General features: G+C 46.4%; 1 protein-coding gene across 4 annotated transcripts in view; it reads right to left on the bottom strand.

Moving 5' to 3' along the window:
- TNC (tenascin C) overlaps positions 1-26,993 on the bottom strand; it is a 72,074-nt gene that overhangs the window by 27,190 nt on the left and 17,891 nt on the right. For 2 of the 4 annotated variants that reach the window (XM_048325529.1, XM_048325531.1), the window contains exons 2-11: positions 19,995-20,587; positions 17,819-19,039; positions 16,288-16,551; positions 15,177-15,292; positions 14,940-15,096; positions 14,080-14,349; positions 12,872-13,057; positions 12,069-12,158; positions 11,169-11,432; positions 1,297-1,569 (exon numbers count right to left, since the gene is read on the bottom strand). In XM_048325529.1, coding sequence (XP_048181486.1) covers positions 1,297-1,569; positions 11,169-11,432; positions 12,069-12,158; positions 12,872-13,057; positions 14,080-14,349; positions 14,940-15,096; positions 15,177-15,292; positions 16,288-16,551; positions 17,819-19,039; positions 19,995-20,457 — 3,304 coding nt within the window. In that variant the 5' untranslated portion in view covers positions 20,458-20,587. The remainder of the gene's footprint in view (positions 1-1,296; positions 1,570-11,168; positions 11,433-12,068; positions 12,159-12,871; positions 13,058-14,079; positions 14,350-14,939; positions 15,097-15,176; positions 15,293-16,287; positions 16,552-17,818; positions 19,040-19,994; positions 20,588-26,993) is intronic. The other 2 variants (XM_048325532.1, XM_048325533.1) reach the window with 1 other exon arrangement.

The following is a 26,993-nucleotide window of genomic DNA, read 5'->3' as shown; positions in this document are numbered from 1 at the left end:
CACATTGTATATTAGGCAGGACACCCGTGATGTGTTTCCTGCTTTGTCTCCTTTGTCCAGCACATTGCTCTGTTTTCTGTGGGCATCTGCTCCCAGCTCCCAGTGAGGACTCTCAAAGCTCAGCACTTTTACTGGGACACAGCACAGACACATTCCTGCCCGAGTCAGGCTGCTTGAAGCACTACAGAAACAAGCAAGCTCTGCTGCACTTCATGGTTTAATTCTGATTAGTTCTTCCAGGTGCTTTCATCCCCTTCTGTGCTGGGTAATATTTGCTTGGGGGAATCTGGGCAGAGCCAGCTCTGGCTATCTCACAGTGGCAGGAGGTTGCAAAGGGCTGCAGGGAAGCCCAGAGGTAGCAGAAATTGTAGACAAGAAATTATCTGAAGGAAAGGTCTTTAGTGCCAATTAATTCACTCTCTGTTCATTACCAGTGATCACAACACCTGGGAGGACCAGAGAGCCACACAGCAGAGATGTAAATATACATTTATCTCTCGTGGTCAAAGCGTGTGATAAGCTCTGATTTAAAATTATTGCCTTTCACATGATCAGCCAGAAAATTATTTTCAGGGCTCTTGATGAATTTCATGCAAGCTCCTGATAATGCAGGGCTCACCTTCCTCCTTTCAGGCCAGTTTTATGCCAGGGCAGTTCTGCTGAATTTGATCTTTTGCATTATCTTTTTCAGGCCAATCAGACTGTTTAATGATCTTAGATGGCTTAATGCATTTTATTAGTCTTATTAGGAATTAATTTGTGTCCTTTCCTATATGAGAACACGTAGAAGGTGTTTGTCCTTGCCCTGAGTCAGATACGCACAGCTTTTACACACGCTGACTCTGAATTCACACAGAAGCTACTGCAGAATTTCAGGGGCAGCTTCTGGAGGGTAAGAACTGAACACACTCTCAGGCGTTGAATATCTGGGCTAACAGAGAAAAGTTTTTTATAGTTTTACCAGGCAAACTGGCCTTTCCCAAGCAGGTACAACAGCCAGCTGGGTTTGCTGTTAGTGTCAGCCAGGTGAGTGAGGAAAGGGAACAAAAAAAAAGCTGTTCTGAGGTGAGAGGGAAAAGCATTCCTAAAAGAGGGAAGGGCTGCGCCAGGACACTGAGGCTCTGGCTGGAAAGCCTGACCAGGAGGGAATTCCACGCCAGAGATGTCCAGCCAAGCTTTAATGAGCTCAGGGCACCCCACGCAAAGCTGACCCAGAGAGCAGGATTTGCCCAGCACTAGGAAGAGCTCTGGCTCACATCCCTGTGAGGAAAGAATGTGGGGCTGGAGGAAAGATACCTGTGGTGGTCTCAAGAGAAAGGGGCTTGGTCCTGTAGCCCCGAGTGACCCCCTGAAGGGTGATGTTATAAGGAGTGTTGGCCTTGAGGCCGGTGACATTCACAGAGCTCAGTGCCCCCGGGACTGTGACATTTCGGGTTTCTTCGGGGTTGCCAGACTCCTGCACCTGAATGATAAAGTTCTCATAGGCCCCGTCGGCTGCTGTCCAGGTGAGCTGGAAACCATCCCAGCCAGTCTTTGATACTGATAATCCTCCCAGCTCAGGTTCCTCCTCTGGATAAGGACAGAGAGTCAATCCATTACTCGGGTTACAGAGCGGTGCTGAGGTCAGATTATTTAATGAGGTTCTGTGTTAATGAATTTCACATATAATCAGGGCCACAGAGATGCCCCCCTCCCCCCCATTTATATCCTCAGCTGCCCCAGATAACTACAACAAAGTCTCTTTGGAGACATGGCAAAACAGACCAGTGAGAAAAGGACTGTAATAATTAATAAATATTTAGAGACTGCTCACAGAAGGCAGCTCATAGAGAACCTTACAGCTGTGAGTGCTTTGTCAACATTAATTACAACTCCCTATGAGATGAGTAGGTATTACTATAACAACTTTACTCAGTGTTTGCCATTCTGAAGTAACTGTGTGTTGTATGGGTAGGAAGGACACAATTTAGATTAGTTGGGATTCAGATATTTATGCTTTTAACTGCATCCACTGCTCATACTTCCAAACTATTTCTAATACAAAACAATAAAGAAGAGGAAAATGCCTCCACATCTGCATGTCTTTCTTTAATGGATTTGTCTTCCTTTAGCCCATTATTCTGCCCACAAAACCTTCCTGTGGGTGGAGATAGGACTTCCAGAGTTACTGATATTCATCTAAAATCAAAATGTTCATTCACAGAAATGAACACTCTCACAAACGCCCCACAGGGGTGGCCGAGGACGCTGGGAGCCATCAGAGGTAGCTCTGATGCTGTTAAATCTGAAAGTTGAGGTCATTTGCTCAGCAAGAATGGAACGTTCCTTGTTACAAAAGCGATACAACTGATTTCTCATTAACACTGATATGGGAAAATGAGAGAGCACTGCCTGATTTTTCTACCTGGAAACTCCTGTGCTCTGTCACTGACCTGCGGCCTCTGATGAGCTTCTAGCACCCTTCTGATTTATTTGAATTGCTGACACATAAGTGTTACAGTAAGAACAGAGTGCCTCTGAATAATCCCATTCTGCATGACTGAGAATTCATAAGAGATGCTGCGTGAAGGGAAAGGGATCTGATTTGTCAATTTATGCATATTTGAATACAGAAGTTAAGGGGGCCCTGGAATAAATGAAATTTGAGCTCAGCAGCATCCCTCATATAAACTTTCTCTGTGTAAAACCAGAGTGATTATTGCATGACTGCTCAAAGCCTTGACAGGCAGCTGGGGCTGGATTTTCAGAGGTTGAGCACTCATAGATCATAATGATTTTCGGTAAAATTCATTAACAAATCAGTAAATTGCTACTGTTCAGGAATATGAGTTTTGTTGAGCTTTTCCCATCCTGTTAGAAGGAAAGAGATTGGTTATGACATAATGCTGATGTTCAACAACAATAAAAGAAATTCAGTAATTCAGAGCTGTCTTCCCTTATCAGGAACAGAAAGGAGATTCATTGAGGTAAAATATTAATTCTGTCAGAAGAGGACTGTTATCTGGGAAAGAGAAACAGAAAGGGAACTGGTTGTATCAGAAATAATGATCTGTTGATGGCAACAGAAACAAATAAAACAACCACATTTCCTTAAAATGAAAGTGAAACTAAAGCTACAGTAAGGTTAAATCTTTTAAATATAAGCTTGGTTAAAATAAGCAGTGCAGGAACCATCTCAAAAGCAATTCAGAGTTCTCTGAAAATGCTCAGTTTAATTCTCCTCCAAGATGCAGAGCTCCTTTTCTTGCCATTTGTTTCTCATGCACATCTGAGACAGAAATGCAAACAGCCCCCTCGTGCTCTCCAGGGACCAAGGGATTCTCCTGTGGAATCATGCACCAAACAGCACTGTCAGGGACCTCCAAAAACCTCAGCCACCCAGCATCCAACACAGATGGTAAAGCAATCAGTGTCATGGTAAACATCAAGGGATGATGGTTCTTATTTAGAAAAAAAAAAAGAGACCAAACCATTGAGAGGTGAGACCGTTCTGGCTCTTTGTGTCTCTATGTAAATATTTTACCTCGTGTTGGGCATTTGGTTTTGAGGGATGGACAGGCACAGCCCTCAGTCTCCAGAGCTGAACTCACACCCTGGTACTTTGGTCAGTATTGAGCTCAGCCCTGTTACCTCACAAAATTCATGGAAGAGGGGTAAGAGGTGGGAGTTTTTGGAAAGGTAAACTCCCAGTGTGCCACAATCTTTCTTTTTTTCCTCTGACATCACCACTTCCATGCCAATGTTGCAAACTCCTCCTGTGTTTGACCACAATCCAGACAAGCATCTGCAGCATCTCGCTGTTCCCACATTCCTCCCCAACACCTGGCACATCAACGTCTCTCTCTGCATGTGATTTGAAAAGAGAGATTTGATGCTGCATCACCTTCCATGGGCATTGTCCATGCTGCACAGCCCAAGCTTCTCATTCCAGAAGTGTTTCATCCCATGCAAAAGAAAGAGTGAACCAACCAAGAGGAAAAGCATCACTCACAAAGCCTGAAATCCGTACCAAAGCCGTATGGAAATGAAGTTCTGGATTTCGAAGCAGAAAAGGAACACGTGGCTATGAATCCATGGAAAATACCTGCAGTAGCTAGAGCTTCCAGGGACCAAGAGAGCTGGCCTTGAGTACTTCCACGGAGGTTAATCCGGAATTGTGTGCCAGCTGGGAGATTGGGAATTTCTGTTTCTTGAAGATTTCCCAGCAAAAACATTTCCTGCATTCTGTTTAAACTGGGCAGGTCTTTCAGAGTGGTAAGGAACTGATCAAATACCTCATCCTGTACTGCCCAGGACAGGGCGAAACTGCTGGAAGTCCTGTGGGTTATGCTGAGGTCATGAAGAGCCCCAGTGGCCTCTGAACTGGGCAGGTGAGGGGGCACTGAAAGCAGATCAGGAGCCCCAGGGCTGGGGGATGTTAAATAACTGAGCTGGGGAGGTGCAGGGCTGGGAGGATCAAATGGTGTTTCATGGATTGATTCTCCAGGTGTGGTGATGGGAAGTGCTAAACAGAGGTAAAACTGCGAGTTAACATTTCCTGATAATAACCCCCCAAACAACAGCTAACACCTGCTCCAGCACTCTCTGTGTGCACTGAGGAGCTCTGAAAACAAAGAAAACAGACGAGTTCTGCTGGTTTTGGAGACTGAATCCAGGCCTGGAGCAAAGGGAGCATCAGCAAGCACACCCTGGTTCTCACAGAGCCACCCTGAGCTGCACATCCGGAGCAAAAACCAGCAAACACAGAGATGAGCTGGAATCACAGAATCACACAATGAACTGGGTTGGAAAAGACCTCTGAGATCCTCAAGTCCAGTGCTTCCAGCAGGGAACTGGCACATCCTCAGCTGATGGAAATCAGTTCTCTTTGGTTACTTCCAAAGAACTTTGCTCATTTACATTGCATTGGAACCCTAAGTACCCAACACGCCCTTTCCTACACCCACCAGTGAGTGCTCCTGATACAAACCACGAGGGGAATTCATGCCAAATATCACCAACACATCCAAACCCAGGCTGCGAAATCACAGCAGAAACATGCTAAGGCTCCTCATATCCAACCAAAACCAGGCTTGGACGAGTCATCCATTGTGATACATGCAAAAAAAAGTGGAAGAGGGCACCCATCCTTACCTAAACTCTAGGGCAGAAAGAACTTAAAAAATATTTCTTATGAGAGATCCCAAGGAATGGACAGGGGAAAGCCCTGGCTTTCCACAGGCTGAATGATCTGTGGATATATCCTGTAGAACAGCCAGATTCTGGAAATCTGAGCCATGGAGATCACAGGGAATCTGTGATCCCAGCCCCAAGGCACCAGGCAGGGGATTTCTCTGACATGCAGAATTATCTCCTCATTAGTGGGAACCCACATCATTTCACACCTCGGTGGCTTCCTTGCTTTCATGCTCCACTTGCATTCAATTAAGAGAGAGCAAGTCATGGAGCACCATCCATCAGCTCAGCACAAATATGTACTCAGGATTCATTACATGTCTCCAAATTCACACATACATCCAGCACAAAGAAATACATTTTTCAGAGGAGCAAAATCAATTAGAAATGTTTTCAAAGAGATGCAGGAATGTTATTTTGTAAATACACTCTCAGGTCAACTACAGGTGTGAAAATTTTTGCTGCTCACCTCTGGGAAGGAGGGAAGCCTGTAAGGCAAAGAGTGATTTATATTTATATATAATACAAATTATATATAATATATATAATATAAATTATGTATTTTATATATAATATAAATGATACTTTATATATTATATTTATAATTTATAATTTATAATTTCTAGTACATCTTATGTTATGTTATGTTATATTATATTATAATTAGGTTATATTTATATACAATATAAATATTTGTATTTACACATGTCATTGATATTCTTGATTTAGGTAATAACTATCCTTAAATCACCCCAGACATGACCTGAACAGGCCCTACCTGCTGCAGCCTGGAGACAACCATGTTTCCATCACACCAGCACATCTGCAATGCTCACCTCTGTCATCACTCCCTCTGTCCCAGCAAACCACTGCCAGAACTGTTATCTGACTGCTCCAGGGCTGCTGAGCTCGTGGAACAAAGCAAGAAGGCTTGGAACCATTCTGCAACTCTCAGCTGCTTGTGCAGGTGCCAAGCACATCTTTCCTGTTCTGGGATCTGGCAAAAAATTATGGCATCAAGAGCACTGGCACTCGTTTAGTCTTGAAGTTGTCCATGGAACAGGCACAGAGGTAGCTGGGCTTTACTGGGAGGGGTTCTGCTGAAGACAAGAGTGGGCAGCCCAGTGGGGAGGAGATGGCAACAGTGGATTCCACAGGGACAGCTCTGTGCATGGATGGTCTCCTGGGAAACTGAACCCTGAACGGGGAAACTGAGGACAAAACCCTGCCTTGAACCCTGAACTGGAAGATAAAAACATTCAAAAATACAGGAGGGCAAAAAATATAGGGTGGCAATACACTCCTGATGTACTGAGGGTGTGTGAGAGAACCCTGTGCAAGATCAGTCAAAACTGGCTTCTCCTTTTCCCTCATTTTACCCCACATTCCTCCCAGCTCCCTGCCTGTTCTAGCACAGCCACACAAGGATTTGGTTACTCCAGCCTGGATGGAGAATGCAGCAGCTGTGTCACAAAAAACCTGTGGGACCAACCACCATGTGGGATTTGAATCCAGTACTTTGCTGGATTCACAAGTGGATTTATTTTATCGTGCCAGCTTTGGCAGCTACATGGGAGGTTGCCATGAACAGGTTGTACCATGGAATATGGAGAACATAATCCTGAATATTACCTTGGTCTTAATGACTCCACAAATGAATTTGTGGGTGAGAAAGAGTGGCTTCCCTCTACCACAGATGTTAACACACATATATCCCACATTAAATTCATGTGTATCAGGGGAATGTGTGGCTTTGTGTACAAACAAACAAGAAAAAGCAAAATGAAAATGATATGAATACATGGAAAATACTCTGATACCACAGACAGGATCAGTGTTCCTTGTTTAGCAGGCAGAATGCTGTAACAGATAATGGAAAATTTGGAAAATGATCAAACTGTAGAATAACAAGAGCAGTGGAGCTCAAACACTTGATTTAACAACGAGGGGAATAGATGGACAGGAAAAAAGAAGAGCTCTGGGAGCTTTAGGTGGGTGGGTGACAGCCAGAGAGTGATTCAGTGGTGAGATGAATGAACCAAGCTGAAAGCTGTGTAAAAGGGAAACTGGATGGATAACAAGCAAACACTCCTTCCCAGGCTGGAATACTTCTTACTGTCAGCTTAGGAAACAGCTCAATATCTCTTGGTAAAATCTCCAGGCTGAGCCTGGCCTGAATATGTCTGTGGTGTGGTGTTGGCCTTTTGAGGAATTCCACTGGAATGTTTCACTGGTGATTCTACTAAAAAAGGATGCTCGTGTGCTGCCAGGACATTTCCCCAGCTTCCTGGGATAGAGCAAGCAGTATTCTGTATCACTTCTTGCTCCTGACTCTGGGATTTTATATTATTCCCCAAGCGGGGCTCTCAGCCACATTCCCAATCTTGTGTGAGACATGATGACCCAGCAAGGTTTCCTTTTTAGTCCCCTTTGCCTAAACCACTCTCCCCTCTCTTAATCAGCTGATTCAACTGGGCTTACAGCACCTGTGCACCTCTGAATTTCATGAAGAAACCACTGCAGCACATCACAAGCCAGCAATACTGGAGTAGCTACCACTAAAATCCCTCATCCTGAACTCAGGCTCCAGGTGCTCTCAGAGGAGGACTCAGCTGAACAAATGGACAATATTCCCTGGCAAGTTTAGTTTCCCAGTGGTCAGCACTGCACTTTCCCATGGAACTGGCTCACCTAATCATTCTTGCTGATGTTTCTTTGAGTTTGTATAAAAAAGGGTGGTGCAGTCTGAGCCTTGGAGAAGCCAGGAGAGGAAGAGGGGCTGACGCACAACACGGACAAGGGCCTTTGATAAACAGCATAAATCTTCTGAGAAACATTCAGCAGAATGGAAAAGTTACTTCTCCAAGCCATGCTCTGCTGTACAAACTCACTTCCAGAGGCAAGACAGTATCACATCCACGATTCATCAACAGTTGCTGCACAATCTGGGTCCTTCAGCAGAGGAATTTGAGCTTGGCTCTTGGTTTCTCTAATGCTCACTCATTTATCTCCCCAGCCCCTCAGCCCTGATGTACTGCCATCCATCCTGCTCCAGGCCCCACATTGTGCTCTGCAGGCAGGGTTCCAGAAGCAGAGCTGGAGAGAACAAAGCTGCAGTCTGAGTGCTGAGCTGCTCAGAGCTGGGTTACGTGCTCGCCCTATAGATGAGCTGCTGCTCTGCTGGGACGTTCTCAAGCCAAGGTCCCTCCAAGGAGTAAAATGCGTCATTTTCTTTAATTTCTGAGTCAAACTTCAGTGCAATGCCGGGTGGGACCCTTGTGATACCTTCACTAATATCAGAAAGGAGTTTCCTGTTGCAGCCACAGCTTCCAGAGGAGCAGAGTGCTGCTCTCAGCCAACCCACACACCTTGACTTTATAGGCAGTGTTGGTTTGGAGGCTGTCAATCCCAGCACCCAGGGGGTGTCTGGGCAGGAAGGGCTCAGCTGTGACACTTCCATGTACTCCAGCACAAAACTGCTGCAGGCTCCTCTATTCACACACCATGAGACACTAAAGGGACCACAAGGTCCCTCAGGGATTTCCCCTGCATCCCTGAAGCCTCTGGAGTAAGAAAACTCCCAGAGCCAGGGAGCTCCTCTGGGTCAGGACTCAGTGCCTGCACTAGGGTTACACTGTAGAGCTGCAAAGACAAACAAGCAAATGGAAATGTGAAATATTCAGTCTTTCCTTTTCAGCAAAACTTAGTAAACTTCACTCTGTAATCTTTGCCATCTCTTGAGTGCAGGATCAGGGATATCAGTTCAAAAAGACTTTGTCACTTGAGCTGCACTTCATTCCTATGAAGAGACAGCAGCCACGGTGGCTGCCGTCCTACACTATGGAAGATTTTGTGATGTGTCCTTTGCTAGAGGTTCAGGAGATCTGAATGTTTCAGCTGCCTGTGTAGGGAGACTTGATAGACATAACAGAGAGTAGGAAGAGTGTGGGAGAGGAGAAAAGGCTCCAACAGGAGATTCCCAGCTCTGGAGCTGAAGGGAAATTTTACCCTCAAGTGCTGTAAAATCCACTATGCAAGCAAATAAAAATGATGTGTGGGAAAGTCCTGAACACCTTCTGGCCTGACTGAACCACCAAGAGCACGGGAAGAGCGTGACATGAAAAAATGGCAATGTTCAGGAGCAAAGGAAGCTGCAAAGAAAAGCTCTCAGCCCTTCTGCAGTCTCTGGCTGAACAGCAGGGGTGGCACAGACCCTCTGAGCAGCAGCACTGTCTCCTCCTCCCACCACAAAGAGCCAGACCAGTCCTGCCTGTGCTGCTGGCAGTTCCCACTTCTCTCTCTCCCTGCCTGCTCCAAGGACTCTCCCCAGCGGTGCAATGGACCCAAGGTCCCTCAGAGCTCTGCGAGAGAGGGCAAAACAAGATTGTTTGGCTTAGCCTGAGGGCTTGGGACCTCCCAAGTGCTGGAACATGGATAAAGAGGAGTGTCTTGAGGGTAAATGGAAAAGCAAACTGAAGAGACCACTTGTCTTGTACTGCCCAGGCTTCCAGAGAATTTCTGCTCCCTGTGCTCTGTGTTTGGATTTGTCCATTCCTACGCAGGAGAAAGGTCACAGAGCCAGGTTATGTCAACTGCTACTCCCAGGAGCCCACTGTAGAGCCCTCTTTGTTTACCAGTGCTCTGAGTAAAGACAGAAAGCAAATACAGGGGCCAGATGAAGGTATTTCTAAAGAAAAGAAAAAAGAAAAAGGCAAACCAGGAAAAAGAAGCCACCTTGTGAAGCTCTGGAAGCTGGTGCTGGCTGTGAGATTCCACAGCACATTGTTTCTGCCTGTTCACCAGCACTGCAGACTTCTTTGAAACCTCTCAGTCTTCCAGCAGAGAAAGTTGGGAAAACTGCAGCCTGCTTACTCCTACCACATAAACCTTCAGCTTCCTTTCTTCTGTAAGTGCCTCAAGGCTTCCTAATTTTTCCCCACACTGGACACAGGCCTGACTTAGGCATCAAACAATTCATTCAGGACTGATGGTTTCCAGACCATGGAGCTCTCTGATGGATTGCTGTCTCCATAAAGCATTCAGAGGCTGTGCTGGCATGAATACTGCCAGGGGATATGAACCCAGCTTTGATCATTTAAGCTGTGTAGTTATTAATTTGTAAAATCCACAATGTCTGGCAGATGGTCTTTGGGGAGAAAAGGATAAACACCTTGATATCCTATCTAAGGCAAATAATTGTAGTCCAACTAATCCTGATTTCACTGTCTCTGCTCACTTAGAGCAGTTAAAACTTTGCCTCACAGGATTTAGGCTGAGAAACCTAAAGGTTCAGGACTTGTGTTCTACACTGAGATATAATTCTGTGTGCAACAAACTTTGGGTCAAAGTGTTTCAAAGACTGAACTTATTGAACAAGATTTTACAAAGGATAAAATCTTGTTCAATAAGTCCTCTGGTACTGGTCAGTGGGAGTGGTTTGCACAAATGGAGACGGCAGAAACAGACAAATGTAAGTCACAGTAGCCAGTGCAAATGGTGGCTGGAACCAGACTGGGGCAGGAGCCTTTCCCACTTTTGGATGAGAAAACTGAAACACAGCAACATCAGAGCCCCAGTGGCCCTGCTGAGTGATGATGGCCTGCTGTGAAGAGAATCAATTAGGCAGGAACAAACAATGTTAAACACATTCTGGTTGCTCTTCCTCTCAGTATTTTGGCTGTAGAAAGCAAAACACGTTAGAAGACATGATGCACAAAAATACCCAGCCTTGTCTGAAACAAAGGATGAGTTCCACATCCATGCAGAACCAGTGGCTGAGTTCTTTGTGAGGCCTCTCAAAGGATGAGCAAGAAATCGTTGGGAACATGGAGGTGAACACAGCAGGGATGGAGATACAGAGCTACCCTTCAGTCTCTCATGCTGGCAGAGCTGTGTCTGCTCTGCAGAAGGTTCCCCAGGTATGGACTAGAAAATCAGGTGAAGTTATCCCTGGGCTAGTCCTTGCCCAGTGACCACCAAAAGCTGTTACTCACCCGTGGAACCCTTGACAGTGGTGGGTTTGCTCTTGTGCCTGCCCTTCTCTGCCTGCAGGCTGATGGTGTACTCCGTGCCTGCATCCAGCCCCCGCAGCAGGAAGGAGGTGCTGTCCACAGGGACCTCCACCTCGCTCTTCTTCCCGGAGGGACCGGTGTAAACGAGGCGGTACCGGTCAAACTTGGCCACTGGCCTTCTCCAGCGAAGGGACAAGGTGGTTTCGGTGGGGTCGCTGACTTCCAAGTCCTTGGGGTTATCGAGATCTACAGGGTGAAAAAAAGGCAAAGTTGAGGTGTCTCTGAACTGTTCTGGGACAGTTTTTCAGGCATCTGCAGAGTAACATCTCCACAGGGTGTCTGGCAGCAGCTCAGGGTCTGCCCACCTTCGGGACCTTTTGAAATGGGTAGAGGATGAGGATGTTCTCCTTTACAGACAAAACCAGAACAAATCTGTCCCACTTACACTTGAGAAGCAGAAGCAAAGCCTTCAGATAATCTGCCTGGAAAAAGGGGGATACTGTGAGAAAAATTCTGGATTGGAAGGTCAGTCAGGAGTACTGCAACTACTCTTTGTCACATCAACATTTTGGCCACCACCACCATTCCTGCCAGAAACCCTCATGGGTAGAGGATGGGCACAGTAATCAGTGTAAGCGTAATTATCATTAAGGAGCTCACCTGGAGATGAAACTCCCAGAACATTAAGAGGAACAGGAAAAACAAGTCAAAGTCAGAGGTCAGGACCTTTGGGGAATTTTTTTCTTTTCCTTGAGGGAAAATGTAGCAAAATGAAATCAAGAACTTCCTAAAATATCTCTTCCAGCATCTCTTAGAAAGGAAAGAGTGGTTCCACCTGAGTTGCTGCCACCTCCAGAGCACAGAGGGGATCAGGACACTCACCAGTGCCAGCATTGATGGTAGCAGGAGCACTTTCCCTGTCGTTCCTCACTGCTGTCACTCCAATGCCATATTCAGTTCCAGGCCTCAAACCTATGAGATGAGGAGAATATGAGTTCCTGTCCATGGAATATGCCTGCAGGCATTTGTTGGAGTAAGGAAGGCTGAATGGATACAAGGTAAGAGATCTGCTTTCCTCTATGCAGAGAATTGAGGTTTCTGTTGACCCTCCAGCTGACAAGTTGCAGACTGGCACCAGTGAATCCCACTCCTAGCACATGAAAATACCTTTTGAGCTCAGGATGTGAAGCTGCTTCCACAAAGCTGCTTAGAATTAAGGGAACAGACTCATTGGATTCAGGGATGCACATGGAAGTGAAACGGTTCCATACCTTCTGCTGGCTGGTTATCCATCTTCAGGTGTGTAAATCCATTTCACACGGATTTTAATTCAATTTGGTCTACTCAAAATCATAGAATCATGGAATAGTTTGCATTGGAAGGGACATTAAAGACCCTGTTCCACCCCTTGCCATGGGCAGGGACACCTTCCACTGTCCCAGGCTGCTCCAAGCCCCAATGTCCAGCCTGGCCTTGGACACTTCCAGGGATCCAGGGGCAGCCACAGCTTCTCTGGGCACCCTGTGCCAGGGCCTGCCCACCCTCCCAGGGAACAATTCCTTCCTAACATCGAATTTAACACTTGGAACCTCTGTTTGTACCTCCAATATGTAGTGACCACAAGCCCATTTGCTCTCCGTGTCCTGTGCAATGTGACATCGGTGACAATCTCTCCATTCCCCTACCTGTGAGTGTAGCTCTGGTTGTGGCCTGGCTGCCCTTGGGTACCGTGATCTCCACGTGGTCCCCACCAGAGATGGGGGCAAACTTAATTCGGTAATTATCGACATTGGCGTGGCTGTTCTTCCACTCCAAGGTGATGCTGCTGTCAGTCTGGGACACCCGCTTCAGGTTCCTTGGAGCATCCAGGTCTGGAATCAACCAAGCAATAAAGAAATAATTAGGAATATTTCTCTTTGACAGCAGTCTCTTGTGACAGTGCTTTTCAGGAGGTGAAATGACCCATAAAGTTTCCTCTCACATGATTCCTGTTATGTCTTAAATACAACAGCCAGAGTTCCTTTAGCATGAAAAGCAGAGTTCACCAGCTTCAGTGCAAGAAATTTATCTCCTGAGACAAAAATAACATTTTCACTTGTAATAATTAGTTTTTATTACAGAACAGGCTTGTGGAAAAATATATTTGGATGAAAATACTGTTTTTCTTTATAAATACCTCAGCTTTCAAAAGGAAAAAAGAAAAAAGAACTGGTCATCTCTAGAATTTCTGTTCAGTAACATCTTGCATTCGTGGCTGGAAGGAACTCTAAGTCTCCAAAAAAAAGGTGAATATTATAGAGAAATTCAATGAGCTTTCATTTTTCACACCTACTGTAGCCTCAAATCCTGCTCCAAAATAACAACTGTATTTTATGATGAAAAGGGATGCAATTCTCAGCTCCCTTAATGCATCAAGCCTTGATAACCTGCTAAAGGACCCACACTTTCCAAAAACATTCCCAGGATTGCTGAGGAGCACAGTAAATTTATAAAAGCATAACAGGAAATATTTACAGAACTGAAGAAGAAAAAAACCAGTTCTCTGCTTCTAAACTAATTAAACAAAGAGAAATAAGGTGGAATGAGAACTATTGAAGACATTTAGCTCTTCAGACAAATGATCCCAAGGAATTTGCTTTTTGAAGTAGGGATTTAGGGTAGAAGAGACAATAATCTAATTCCTGTTTTTAAAATACGTTTAGATTCTTGTGGGGGGGTCTAAACATTTTGGTGAGCCAACAAGGCATAAAAGGCACAGGAAATCATTCTCTACTTTCATGTACCTCTAAAACTGGGCTGATTTTGTGTGCATCAGTAACTGCCAACTCCAGCAACAAGACACAAACAGCACAGGAGGATGGGTGGTGCCTGTGTCACCTTCCCAGCCCCTTACCTGTGACAAAGACTTCCTTCACAGGGTCGCTTTCCATGTCCCCTCGACGAGAGACGAGCGTCACCTCATACTCTGTGTGCGGCCTCAGGTTCCCAATGGAATATTGGTTCTCGTCTTCAGAGAGGTCGATGGTTGTCCTGTCCCCTGGAATGTCCTTGGGGCCATAGGTGAGCTCTATGCCCTCAACTTCAGCCAAGGGTTTGGACCACGTGATGAGAGCAGTGGTGTCGGTGACGTCTTTGGCCTCCACCTGGCTGGGGGCATCAAGCTCTGTTACCAAGCAAAAGAGAGAAAAAAAAGGGTTTTTTTAAAGAAATCTTGCCATGAAAGCACACACACATTCTTCTGCCTTTAATTGCTGATTCAGAGCAAAATTAAAGTTAGTATCCTCATTTACTCTCTTCCTTTTCTTCCTATAGTTTTAGGTTCCAAATGGAGTCAATCCATCAGAAGCAAATCCATCAAAACTCCTTCACACCAGAAGCTGCCAAAGGAAAGATGAGCAGGAGCTCTAAGAGCTTCTCCACCTTCGTACACTCTTCATGCAAATATCACCAGGATGAAAGGAACTCTAGTAAGAATTCAGTTCCTGCTGATGTACACCTTGAAAAAGGAATAAAGTGCCTACTGCCTGCTACCTTCTAGCTGGACATAAATTTCCTTTCTTCTTTAAACAGGTAATGTGGAGAGGAATTGTTTTTTCCTCATGTATTCTTCATTAGCAGCTCCACTACTTCCCTCCCCCCCCCCCCCATTAATTTACAGTGTAGAACTTGACTTTCTCTTGTTTAAAAACCCCCAAACTGCAGATGTTTTGTTGGTGGCCAACTAAAACCAGACCAAATACGATCTGTGCTTACTTGTGGTGATGACTTTGGACAGTCCTGGTCCTCTGGTGTTGTTCTTCACTATATGGATGGACACATTGTACTGTTGCCCAGGTGCCAAACCTGGCTGCATGTAGGATGTCTCTGGCCTTTTCAAGCTGCTGGTTATGTCACCGTTATCATCCTTTTTCTAGAACACATGGGACAATCAGTGAGTACAAACATAAAAATCCAGGATTTCTCACTCTGGATGTGAAAGTGCTTCCTCACCATATTATGGAAGACCAGCTCCCAGCCATCAAAAGAAAAGTTCAGAGGGTCCCACTCCACCTGGACGGATGTTTCCCGAACAGATTTGAATTTCAGACCTTCTGGAGCAGGCAGATCTGTGGCAGAAAAAAGGGATATCCTCACATGAACAGCAAATTCCCATAAATAGGGCACTGGGGTGGGACATATTTCCACCACTAGAAATATCTGCCAGGTAGGATCTGCAGCTGAGGTGGTTAAACTGTCCTCAGATCCAGTTACTGTGGCTTTGGAGAGACTTTCCTGAGCTGGTTTACATGTCATCTTAGAACAGAATTTTACCCTTGAAATCTCTTTTTTGTGCCCTCTTGAAAGAAGGCTGGTGTGGACTTTGGCAGTCAGGAGAGCTGAATCCTGCCCCAGCTCTCTAGAAATGAGCTCAGTGACAGAAGGTGAGCATCTTTTGATATTGGGATGTTTAGATATGACAGGGATGTGCGCAAAACAAAAGGGAAGATGAACAACAGAAGGACAGACAGGCAGATAAAAGGTAAGGTGCAGTAAAACAGTGAAGATGCAAAACAAATATAACCTCCATTTTAGCCAAAATAGTTTGAATTCAAGTGATTTCATACTGCTCATTTACATGCTGCTACGTTTTTACCTTTTTCTCAGGAAGACTTACCAGAATTTTAAAATGCACATTATAATAAAGAAATGTGCATTATAATAAAGAAATGTGCATTATAATAAAGAAGCTAAGGTCCTTAATTCACAAAGACCCCATATTGAGAGACACTGAGAGCAGAAGAGCTTGTGAACTGTGCTTCTAACGCAGTCCCTGGCATTGGAAAAAAGTAGAAAATGAAAGTGCAGAAGGCTGTTTTTTCCAGGCCAACATTTGAATTGAAAGTAGAAAAAACCAAAAGAATTAATGTGCCAAAAAAGGGATGTAAATCAATACTGATCAAGTCTGAACTGAAAATAGAAAATGCAAAATAAATACAGCCAAAAAAAGGATGCAAGTCAACATACAGGAACCGAAAATAGAAAATACAAAATAAGCAACATCCCAAAATAGGGATGCAAAGGAAATAGACAAAAGGATGAATACAGGAAATATTAAACTCACATGTGGCTACCCTGGCGCTGACTGGAATGCTCTTCTTGTTTTTAAGGATTGCAAAGACACGGATGAAGTACTCCACCCCCGGCTCCAGCTCATGGATGGTGGCGGCTGTGTGGTTTCCTGGCACGGTGAACTGCATGTCCAAGCCCCCACTGCTGGTGGGGACGTAGGTGACAAGGTACTCATTGACGAGGTTCTCATGCTTCCACTCCAGATTGACAGTTTTATCCGTCACGTTGGTCACAGTCAGCTCAGTTGGAGGAGACACTGGGAATGGGAGAGGGAAAAAGAAGCCAAAGTGAAGTTATAAGAAGTTCTCAAGGCTCAGGAAATAATGACTTGCCCAGTTTCACATTTTCCCAGCAGCGGTTCCTAAGGCTCATCTCGCACACAGGGAATGGGGAAGGCATGTCCCACAAATTAGCTGCTGAGGAAAGGAATGCTCAGCTGATGGAGACTACAGACATTTCCAGAACCCACGGGCCAATTTCTGCTCTCACACTTGCACACAACCTCTGGCTGACTGTGTTCCAGCTGCTCCTCTCATGGCTGCAGCACAAGACTGCTGTAGCTGGGTCCCGAGGGATTCAGATGTTTAATTCAACTGCCAGCAGCACGTGAATGTAGAGCTACAAGTCCTGGGATTTGCACAGATTTTCCAAAGTAAAATAAAATATTTTTATTTGAGTAAATACTTACAATAGATTTGCCTGTGTAAGATCACAAAGTGGGGCTTAGGCATCTTTCAGAAGGAGGAGATGAAAGATGGGAATTTCTTTTAAAGGCTTTTCATTGTCTTTTATAGTGTTCCCAACCCCAAAGTACTCTTTGATTACTCTACCAAAATTTAGTTTCCCAATTTCTCCCCGGGGATCTACTAAAGAAAACGACCTCATTTACGGTGTATTGCCTGTCACTATCAGGCTGCCAGAATTTCCTATCAATTTCCATAGAGTCAGTGGTCCTGGGAAACCAAGCATGTGACTTTATAGCTAAGTTTCCACTCCAGCTGATCTCATGATTTTCCTCTAAGCTTCTGTCAGATCTAATATACACAGCTCCATATATACATATATATATAAACACACACACACACACACACATGTGGAGTAAGAAGACTCTGGAACATGTCCCTTTTCCCCTTAGCTAGAACAACTTCTTTCAGCTTTTTTTTCTGGCATCAAGAGGTGCTATGAGAAACTGAAGGGTCATGGTAACAAATCCCAGCCAGTGTTGGCTACAGCATCAGTGACATTGTGGTGGGAACAGAAATAGAGAGAACAAAGGGACTGCAACACCATCATCGGCCTGTTGTCTTGGCAACGACCAAAAGTCACCAGAAACTGCTACACTGCTTCGTCCTGACAATTCAGGGATGCCAAAATCTGCTGGTGTTGCTGCATCTCTGATCCTGCTGTTTGGACTATGTTGGAAAAGCAGCAAGAGGGCCCAGCTCTAATGGAAAAGCTTCAGAGAGCCTCCAAGGCTGCTGGATGGCCCAGGGGGAAGCAGTTCAGCGGGACATCGCACCTACCATCAGAGCAGTCATCCCCGATGTACCCATCCTCGCAGACACAGCGCCCGTCCACGCAGCGCCCCGCGTTGTGGCAGTCGCTGGGGCAGGAGCGCTCCCGGCAGTCCTCGCCCACGAAGCCCTCGTGGCACACGCAGCGCCCGTCAACGCAGCGCCCACGCCCGTGGCAGTCGTTGGGGCAGGCCAGCTCTCCGCAGTCCTCTCCTGTGAAGCCATTGTCACACTTGCACTGTCCCTCCACGCAGCGCCCACGGTTGTGGCAGTCGTGGGGGCAGCGCAGCTCCGCACAGTCCTCGCCCGTGTACCCCTCATCGCACACGCACTGCCCGTTGACGCACAGCCCGCGGCTGTGGCAGTCGCTGGGGCACCGCAGCTGGCCGCAGTCGTCCCCGGTGAAGCCCTCGTGGCACACGCACTGCCCGTTCTCGCAGCGCCCGCGGCTGTGGCAGTCGTTGGGGCAGCGCAGCTCCCCGCAGTCCTCTCCGATGAAGCCCTCGTGGCACACGCACTGCCCGTTCTCGCAGCGCCCGCGGTTGTGGCAATCGTTGGGACACCGCAGCTCCGCACAGTCCTCGCCCAGGTACCCCTCGTGGCACACGCAGCGCCCGCCCACGCAGCGCCCGCGGTTGTGGCAATCGTTGGGACACCGCAGCTGGCCACAGTCGTCGCCCACAAACCCCTCGTAGCACACGCACAGCCCGTTCTCGCAGCGCCCGTTGCCGTGGCAGTTGTTGGGGCAGGTGAGCTCCCCGCAGTCCTCGCCGGTGAACCCCTCCTCGCAGAAGCAGGTGCCGTTCACGCAGCGCCCGCGGTCGTAGCAGTCGTTGGGGCAGATGAGCTCGCTGCAGTCCTCGCCGGTGTAGCCCTCGTCGCACACGCACTCGCTGTCCGCGCAGCGCCCGCGGCCGTGGCAGTTGTGGGGGCACAGGGGCACGCTGCAGTCCTCACCCACAAAGCCCTCGTGGCACAGGCAGCGCCCGCCCACGCAGCGCCCGTGGGTACCGCAGCCCTGGGCGCAGAGCTCCTGGCTGCAGTCCGGGCCCGTGTAGCCCTCGAAGCACACGCACAGCCCGTCCACGCACTTGCCCTGGTCGTTGCAGTCGGAGGGACACGAGGCCTGGCTGCAGTTGGGGCCCTTCCAGCCCGGCTCGCAGACGCAGCCGCAGATCTCGATGCTGTAGTTGCCGTGCCCGCTGCAATAGGGTGTGGTGTCCAGGCGACCTGTACCAATGATCCCAAAAACTCATTACTCCCTTGGCATGAAGATGCCTTAGGCCAGCGCGGCACATATGACCTAAAAGGACTCTGAGTTTGCTAGTTCCCTACAGGACATCAGTTTTTTAAGCTTTTAAATGAGAATATCTCTTGCTTCCTCCAGCTAGATTTACTTTACCAGGAAAGCTTTAATTTGCTCTAATGCCAGGGAAGAGCCCCTGCCAATGACTTGGCAATTGAGCATGCTGGATTCCTCATCCCTTCTCAAAATCCTCTTCCATTGACTGAGCAGCTTTCCTGACTGCTTCATTAGGGCATGCACCATGAAACATCATTCCTCCATTCACCCCAGAACACAAAAAAGCCAGGCAGCACTTTGTGTCATCGCTGTATCAGCAACTGGGAGGCCACTCTGAGCTCAGAGGGACACATCACTCTGAAGAAGACTTGTGTTTCTTCTCTTGCATGACCAACCCCTTCCCTCAATTTAAAAATCAACCAGACAGACACATTTTTCCCTCTTCTATAACTATTTGTGCTTGTCTATTGCCTTATGTCCTGCCGTATTTTTATTGGTCTCTACTAAAGAAAACTTGGAAGCAAAAATGGTTACATTGGCAGCTTCCTCAAGGGGACAAAAAGTGGAGCCAAGAGCTTGGACTGTGTGAGTTTTAATCTTAACTCTGACACAGGTTGTCACCATGCCCAAGTGCCATCCATGCTCAATGCCACAGCTATAAAGGGTCCCAGGCCAACTCCTGACCCACAGGTCTGTAAAGCGGTGGAACTGTGAATGGATGTACCTTGCACGCTGGCCAAACACATTCCCAGTTTTGATTACGTTTCAAATTTAACTGGTTGACTTGTGCTCATTCTTGAAACAGATTGGAGTATCACTCTAAACAACATCTACAGCCAGCACAAGAATTTCCCCCAAGAGCAGCTCCCCAGCCTGCCTTACCTTCTACTGCCTGGGAATTAGGACAGCATCCAGCCCCGCTGGCACACTGCTCCCTCAGGGAGGAGACCAGCCCCTCCAGCTCCTCTAGTCTGCTCAGCAGATCCTTAATGTCTGGGGCAGCTGCACAGCCACAAGCCCGGCGGGGAATGTTAATCCTGTGAGTGAAGACAATCTGGTTCCCCTCATTCACCGTGTGCTCCTCGTAGTTCTTGATGGGCTCAATTTCCGCCTTCAGGTCAGCGTCGCCGCTCGCCGTGTCCAGGTCCACAGAGCAGAGGGAGCCAACGGGCAGCTTAATGTTGTAGACGTGGTTAAAAACCACAGGCTGGTTGTCCTCTGGCAAGGTCACGTTCAGCCCAGTCTCCCTCTTCTGCCTGATAATTCTCTTGATGAGTCCCCCAGTGACGTGCTGGGACAGCAAAGCGAGGATGGCGCAGGCCAAGACCCAGCTGGGGAGTCCCATTGTGGTGCCTGGTTCCCTTTCGAGGCTGAGAGAGTCTTAGGTCTGCTTGGCCTTGGTAATCTGGAGCAGAAATTGAAGAGCCAGGTCAAACCACGCTGGATATCCTTTTCTTTCCCGGTGTGTTTGTTTCCTAAAAGAAGAAGGAACAGTGTAAGGGATGAACTGCAGCTGCACCACCTATTGGAGGTGTGACACTGCTCGTGTGCTGCATCCTCAGAGAACAGGACCATCACTTCACCCAAGCTGCTGAGCTTGCTCTGATATATAACAACAGTGGTTTTCCAGGATCTCTGTGATTCTGAAGCAAATGCCAGCAGACATGAAGAAAGCTGCTGTTATTTCCAGGTTAGAGCTAATACAGGGTGTTGTAGAAAGTTCAACTGCCTCAAGCAGAAGACTGGGGCAAAGACACCTGCTGAGTCTCAGCTCAGCTGAAAACAGAGGTAAATAAAATAAATACATGTTCTGTTATGGTTTAACCAATGTTAAATTCTGTATTTCCTTCACCCCTCCACTGCTTGAAGCTTGCTGAAGGTTGGACCGTTTAAGAAGCTTGACACATTGTCAAAAGGTGCATCAACACCACCAGCTCATTCCATCCCTTTTCTATATGTTTTAAATTACTCCAGTTGCTGCGGAATCTGAACTCCAGGGCTTGTAGCTCCATAGTAAGTTCCACTATGTGATGATTTATCTTGAGCATGAAGATAAATGGAGCTCTCTGCAGGTGGAAGGTTCTGGTGTCAGTGCTTTTTCAGTATAAAAGTAGTGAGACACAAGAGAAGCTGAGACTCCAACGACAGAGACAGCAATAAAACTACATGTGTAAAAATGCCTTTTTAGCAGCCAATCTCCCTTTCCACCAGGCAGCATTTCCCACTGTCTGATCTTTCCTCAGCCTTAACACAATAACTCGTGTATGGTTACAAGCACCTGGCTGGGCTCTACAGCTCTTCCTGAACCTCATTCTTTTCAATTAGCTCCGATATTTCCTCTTCCTCCTCAGTCTGTGCTTGTTCCTTTTCAGTGGAGTGAGCCAGGGGAGCGGAAAGACATCCATTGACTTCTGTGCAGGATAACCCCTCAGCATGTAGAGAGAGGAGCCAAAGCAGTAATGGACTGTCTGAACAAGCACACTTAATAAATGTCATCTCAACGTTTGTTTTCCTTCCCTCTCCCAGAAAAGCTTGGTTTAATGGTGAGATCGGTGACTGTGCTTTCAGTGGTTGTGAGCTGTGAAATACCAGTAACGGAGGAAACACCAATTTATTCTCTAAACATCATAGTTTTGATGCTAATTTATCTGTCAGATGAGAGACCAGCCTCTTCCACCCTTCTGCTTGCCCCAAAATGGAGGGATTGTTCTTCCTGTGCTATCCCAGCTGCTTTTGTGAGGGAATGACAATCATACATCAGACACTTCACTGAAGTTTAGTGGGTTTTGTAGGCAACGTTGAGCTCACAAAGGGCAAACTTCGCCCCTTTTAACTGGAGAATAAATCAGAACTAAACAAGCAGAAGGGAAGGCTTTTTCCCTGTCACGGAAAACCATTCAGCTTTAAGGCATTTCTAACACTTACCCCGTTTGCTCAAATATTTCTGCAAGCCCTGCCTGCACCAGAAGAGATCACAAGGTTGTTAATAAAGAATAACAGAGACAGACACGGTCCAGGTCTCATTTCTGACTCAATCTCTAAACTGGGTTGCCAGTTCATGGAACACGTTCAGGACTGTATTTGAAGTGGGATTTTGGTCTCGAGCACTCCCACCTGGGTTTTGCAAACTGCTTCCCATGCAATTCCATGTGCTGCTATGCACTTTTTGCCCCAGGACAAGGTCATTACAGCCAAAATTGGTGCCTAACCCTTAAGTAGTCATTAAAGGCAAAAGCAGCTTGACAGATGGATCACCAATGGAAAATGGAACAAACTGGAGGCAGCTCTGCATCTAATTCTCACTGAATTTTAGTGAAAGTTGAGCATCCATTTCCTTATGGCTTTTGTAAATCCCAGCCTACAGGAATATGGGCCATTCCCAAACCAAGGAAATTGCACTTTTTTCTGCTGCTGACCGGTGCGAGCTGACAAATCACTTAATGATGGTACAAACTGATTTCTTTAATATGCCTGGAAAATGAAAAACCTGCTCTGGAAAGAGCCACTGTCATTGTCACCTTCACTACTGATGAAATCCACGTGAACACCAGAACTTTGAGTGGTGCTGCATTAGAGGCAGCCAAACCTCTCAGCCCATAGATGATACTGGAAGAATGAATGTGTCTTGGCTGATGTCCTTTTGAAGTTTCTGGAGAAACGTTGTGGTGGTCTAGGAGCAGCATTCCGTGCCTGCTCTGTGACCCCAATGCTTTGACACCTGGTGTGATGCCTGAGCAATTTAATTCATCCCCATCAGGTGTTTCCCATCCCTTCTGCCAAGGGCCCAGCAGCATTAGCTGAGCTCCGCTCCTGGGTCTGACATCTACAAAACCAGACACCTTCCTCCAATTATTTATACATTAGCCATGGTCTTGGCAGGGAGAACAAAGAGGACACCCTTCTCTCCAACCCCAATTCCTCAAACAACAGCTCCCACCACAATGGACCACCCGGGAGCAGCAGAGAAATGAAGCCACAGCGACTGCCAGGCTCTGTTGTCCCTTCATTTTTCCTCATCTTCCCTTCCAAACAGCTCGTGTAGATTGTATTTTAAAGCTGCCTCTTGGAGAAATCCTCTCAATATTTTCTTTGCAGACATCAACTGCTGGATTATTTAGGGGCACCTAAAAGTCTTGCAGTAAGGGTTGGCAAAAGATGACCCTTCCCAGCATGAGTTTGGCTTTGTGGTCTCTCAGAGGAGCTGGCTGATGTCTGATACCTCTCAGGTAGGTTTGTATGACCCAGAGTATTTCTATTTTTACAAATATTTTGTCTAATAGAGAACACCACTCATCCTAATGAGCTGTGCCCTCAGGTCTTCCTGCTACCCTGAGTACAAAAATCCTGGCAACGATGATGTGGATGGTCTGCAAAATGTTCTGCTTGTCATGCAGGACAATAAATCTGGAGCTCATGTCCTCCCCATCTGATCATTGGCACCTTTCCACCCTCCTTGGGCAGAGTTATCTCCTGCTCTCCTGCTCCCCGAGCAGAACCTCAATATAAATAAGAAGAAAAGGTGTTGTGGCCTCTCACACATCTTAAATATCTGATTAAAAAATAGAGATTATGAATTGAGAAGCAAATCATAGCATCTCTGCAGTACCAGCTGGGACAAAAGGAGATTCAGGTTAAAAAAAAAAAAATGTCATATAAACAGTAACTTTAAAAGTCAGATTTTAACCAAAGAGCAGAAAAAGGCTATTTCTAGAAAGCACTCCTTAAAAACCTGATCACTGCCTGGTGATACACGTAATAATATGTGGTGGAAGTAAGATGGACTGTCAGTTGCACAAAGGGAAGGAATAATTTTCATTTCCACTGCAGCCCTTTCATCTGAAGATCTGAAAGCACGTCACAATCTGGCTGTCAAAAGCTGAAAAAATGTTATTAAAATGGGTTATTTCTTTGTTTAGACATTCCCCCCTTCCCCTCGCCCCCCTCCTGGCATCAGAACTTTTTCAGGACCTTTCCATTTAATTAGAAATTTGTTTCTTAATAGGAAATTTTCAATCAATCTTGAAAAAAGCCCCAGGAATCCCGACTCCTGGGGAATACTAAGCAAAGGTAATGTATGAATATTTCCCTTTCCCAAAGCCGTATTTGCTGGAAAGCAGCAGGTGTGAGAAACTAAATTAATGTCTGCATACTTTAAAGTCCTGGTGTAGCAATCCAGTCTCTCCTGAACGTTCAGGGGTGGCAGAGTTGTGAGATGATTTGTGGGTATGTGGGATGATAAATATGCAGATGAGAGCCCTGTGCAATTTTAATCAAAACAGATTGCAGCGAGGAAGGAATGGAGGTGTTAGAAACGATCTCAGCTGTCCTTCCTAACGAAGGCAGAAGGCTGATTAGATTTTCTCAGACACTCTCTACATGTCATGACTTGGAAATTAGACATGAAAATGGCAGGGAAAAAAGAGAGGAAAAGAAGGAAGCAATTGCTGTCTAAGCAGATACTTCCAACATTACAGCAGGAGGGGATCAAATATTGTCAGCACGTACTGGATTTGAGCACATCTTGTTAAAATCTGGGCAAAACAGCAGCAGGCTGGGTTCTGACAGGGAGGAAGACTCTGCTGGAGAAGAGCCAAAGCCCTCTCCAGGGAACACAACAAGGAGCATTTTGAGGTTTGTCGATTGCTAACCCCAGAATAGTTTTCTGTGATCTGTTAACTGCAGGAACTTCACATTTCCAGAGTTTCCACCAAGGCGTGCTCCATGTGTCCCCTCCAGCCTGGGGTGCCCAGCAGAGCACACGTGGAGGCACTGGCACCACGTTATCACTGTGCCCCTCTCCTTATCCACTGCCACAAAGACCAAAGAGCCACAGCAGGATTTGCTCTGACCCAGATCTTTCCCTCTCTGCACACCTGGGGGATTGGTGCATTTTCTGCAAGGAATACAAGCAGTGCTGTTACACAGGACTCCTAAACTGAGACCATCTGCCAGAGGGCATTTCCACAAGGCAAGGCCTCAGAAGATGCAACCTTTCAAAGCCAAAGTGCTGCTGTGGTTTTGCCAAGAGCTTGTGACTCCCGAGGCTCCAGGAATCTTCTCCAGCAGAAGTGGATTAAGGCTGAAGTCAATTGAAATGTTCTCAAAGCAAGGGACTGGGGGGGCCCTGGAAGTTTTCACATGAGAGGCCAAAACATGAACAGCTCTGACTTCATCATCTTCCACTGCTGTTTCCACACATTCATAACTGCAGAAAATCATTTTCTTTCCATTCCCAATTCCAACAGGGCAAAGGAATCAGCAGGGATACTCAGTGTAGGTCAAACTACATTAAATCACAGTGGAGAGCAGAAATTCATAACAGTCCTAAGCCATCAGTCCTGAACCTTTTCAGCAGAAATGATCAAAGCCAAATTGTCGCCTTTTTTTCCCCCCCTCTTTATTTACACTGTATCCGTTCTAAGGAGAGGAATTTCAGGGCAGCTGCATTCAGAGTAATTCAGAAAATCTGCTGTGTTCCCCAAGGCTCCCGGAGATTGTGGGTGCAAAGAAGTGTGGCAATTGTTTCAACCCCAATCAGACCCTGCAGATATGAACAGGCCCTGAGGGTGTGAAACTCCAAAGGGAAATTTTCATAATTCAGCAATTTTCTTCACAGTCTTAAATCAACTGCATGAAGAGGTGAAAAGAGGGTCATAACTTTCAAAGGGGACAGAAAGAAGCTGATTGTCTTTTTCTCAATGGTTCTAACAGATAAAATGCACAGTGATAAGCAGGAATCCATCCAGGTTCCAGGTTGAGGACTTACCTTTAATTTACAGTCAAACAGCTTCACTTCTACCTCCATGGCCAGGTCATAAAGAATAAACATCCTGCAAATGCTCTGCTGTTTTCTAGATAAGAAATCCCACATCTGGAAAGCCCACACAAAACTGTGGATCCAGGCTCAGTGACCTCCCTTTAATAAATAGCAACATGTGAATAGAAAACCTTTGCCACCCCACCTACGCCAGATTTTCAGACTAAAGCTCTTCCTGGAAATTACAAAGGGAGATAAGCATTAACCAAACTGATCTGGCTGCCTGTGGGAGTGCAATGGGAGTGAAAAAGAGGGAAAAAGCAAGAAAGCATCCTCTGGAAAAGCTCCATGGAGAAAGAGGCAGAGAGGAAACAGCTGGGAAGGAAGGCTGAAAACTCGTTTCAGTAGAAGAGTTGGAGTCTAGAGATACAAGTGACACAAATCCACATTTTCTGTCACAGAAGGGACTCAGTGATGTCCACGGCCCCACAGCAGGAGCCTCACGGCATCCACGTGTGCTGGAGAAAGGCAAAGAGCCTCTTCTCTGAAAGCTTCTGTAATTGTGATGGATAAACAAAGCACAATCCTCCACTTTAAATATGGAAAACTGGGACATGGAGAGGCTGACACTGAGACTCCCAAGCTCCCCAGGAGCCTCTGCCTTTTTGCTGAGGTGTTTTACCCACTGCAAGACAGAGGAAGCTGATCCAGCTTTGCTGAGTCCCACCACAGTGGTTCAAACGCCAGCAGCTCCCAGAAGGCATTTATAGCACTTAAAGCACATAAAAGCACATTTTTCTCTGCCTTTGTGACTTAAATTCTTTTCATTTCAGGGCCAACCAGCAGTTTGTGTTTGATGTGGGTGAGCAGCCACAGCTCAGGGCTCTGGATGCCCCCTGAAGCCACCTGTGTCCCATCTGGTGCTGGCACTGCACATTTCAGAGCAGTGAAACTTCGTGGGACTGAGGACAATTACAACCAAGAACACTCTGAGTGCAGAGGTGGGAACTGCTCTGCACAGTTAATTCAGGATTGATTTCTGAGCTGTCACAGATTAGAGTTTTCAAGCCCAGAATGCATCCATCATCCATTCCAAGGGCCTTGCCCATGCCACTGGAATTAGT

The sequence above is a fragment of the Corvus hawaiiensis genome, chromosome 21, assembly GCF_020740725.1.
Source record: "Corvus hawaiiensis isolate bCorHaw1 chromosome 21, bCorHaw1.pri.cur, whole genome shotgun sequence".
NCBI lineage: Eukaryota > Metazoa > Chordata > Aves > Passeriformes > Corvidae > Corvus > Corvus hawaiiensis.
Note: the sequence above shows the minus strand (reverse complement) of the source record. Positions and strands in the feature narration are given on the sequence as shown.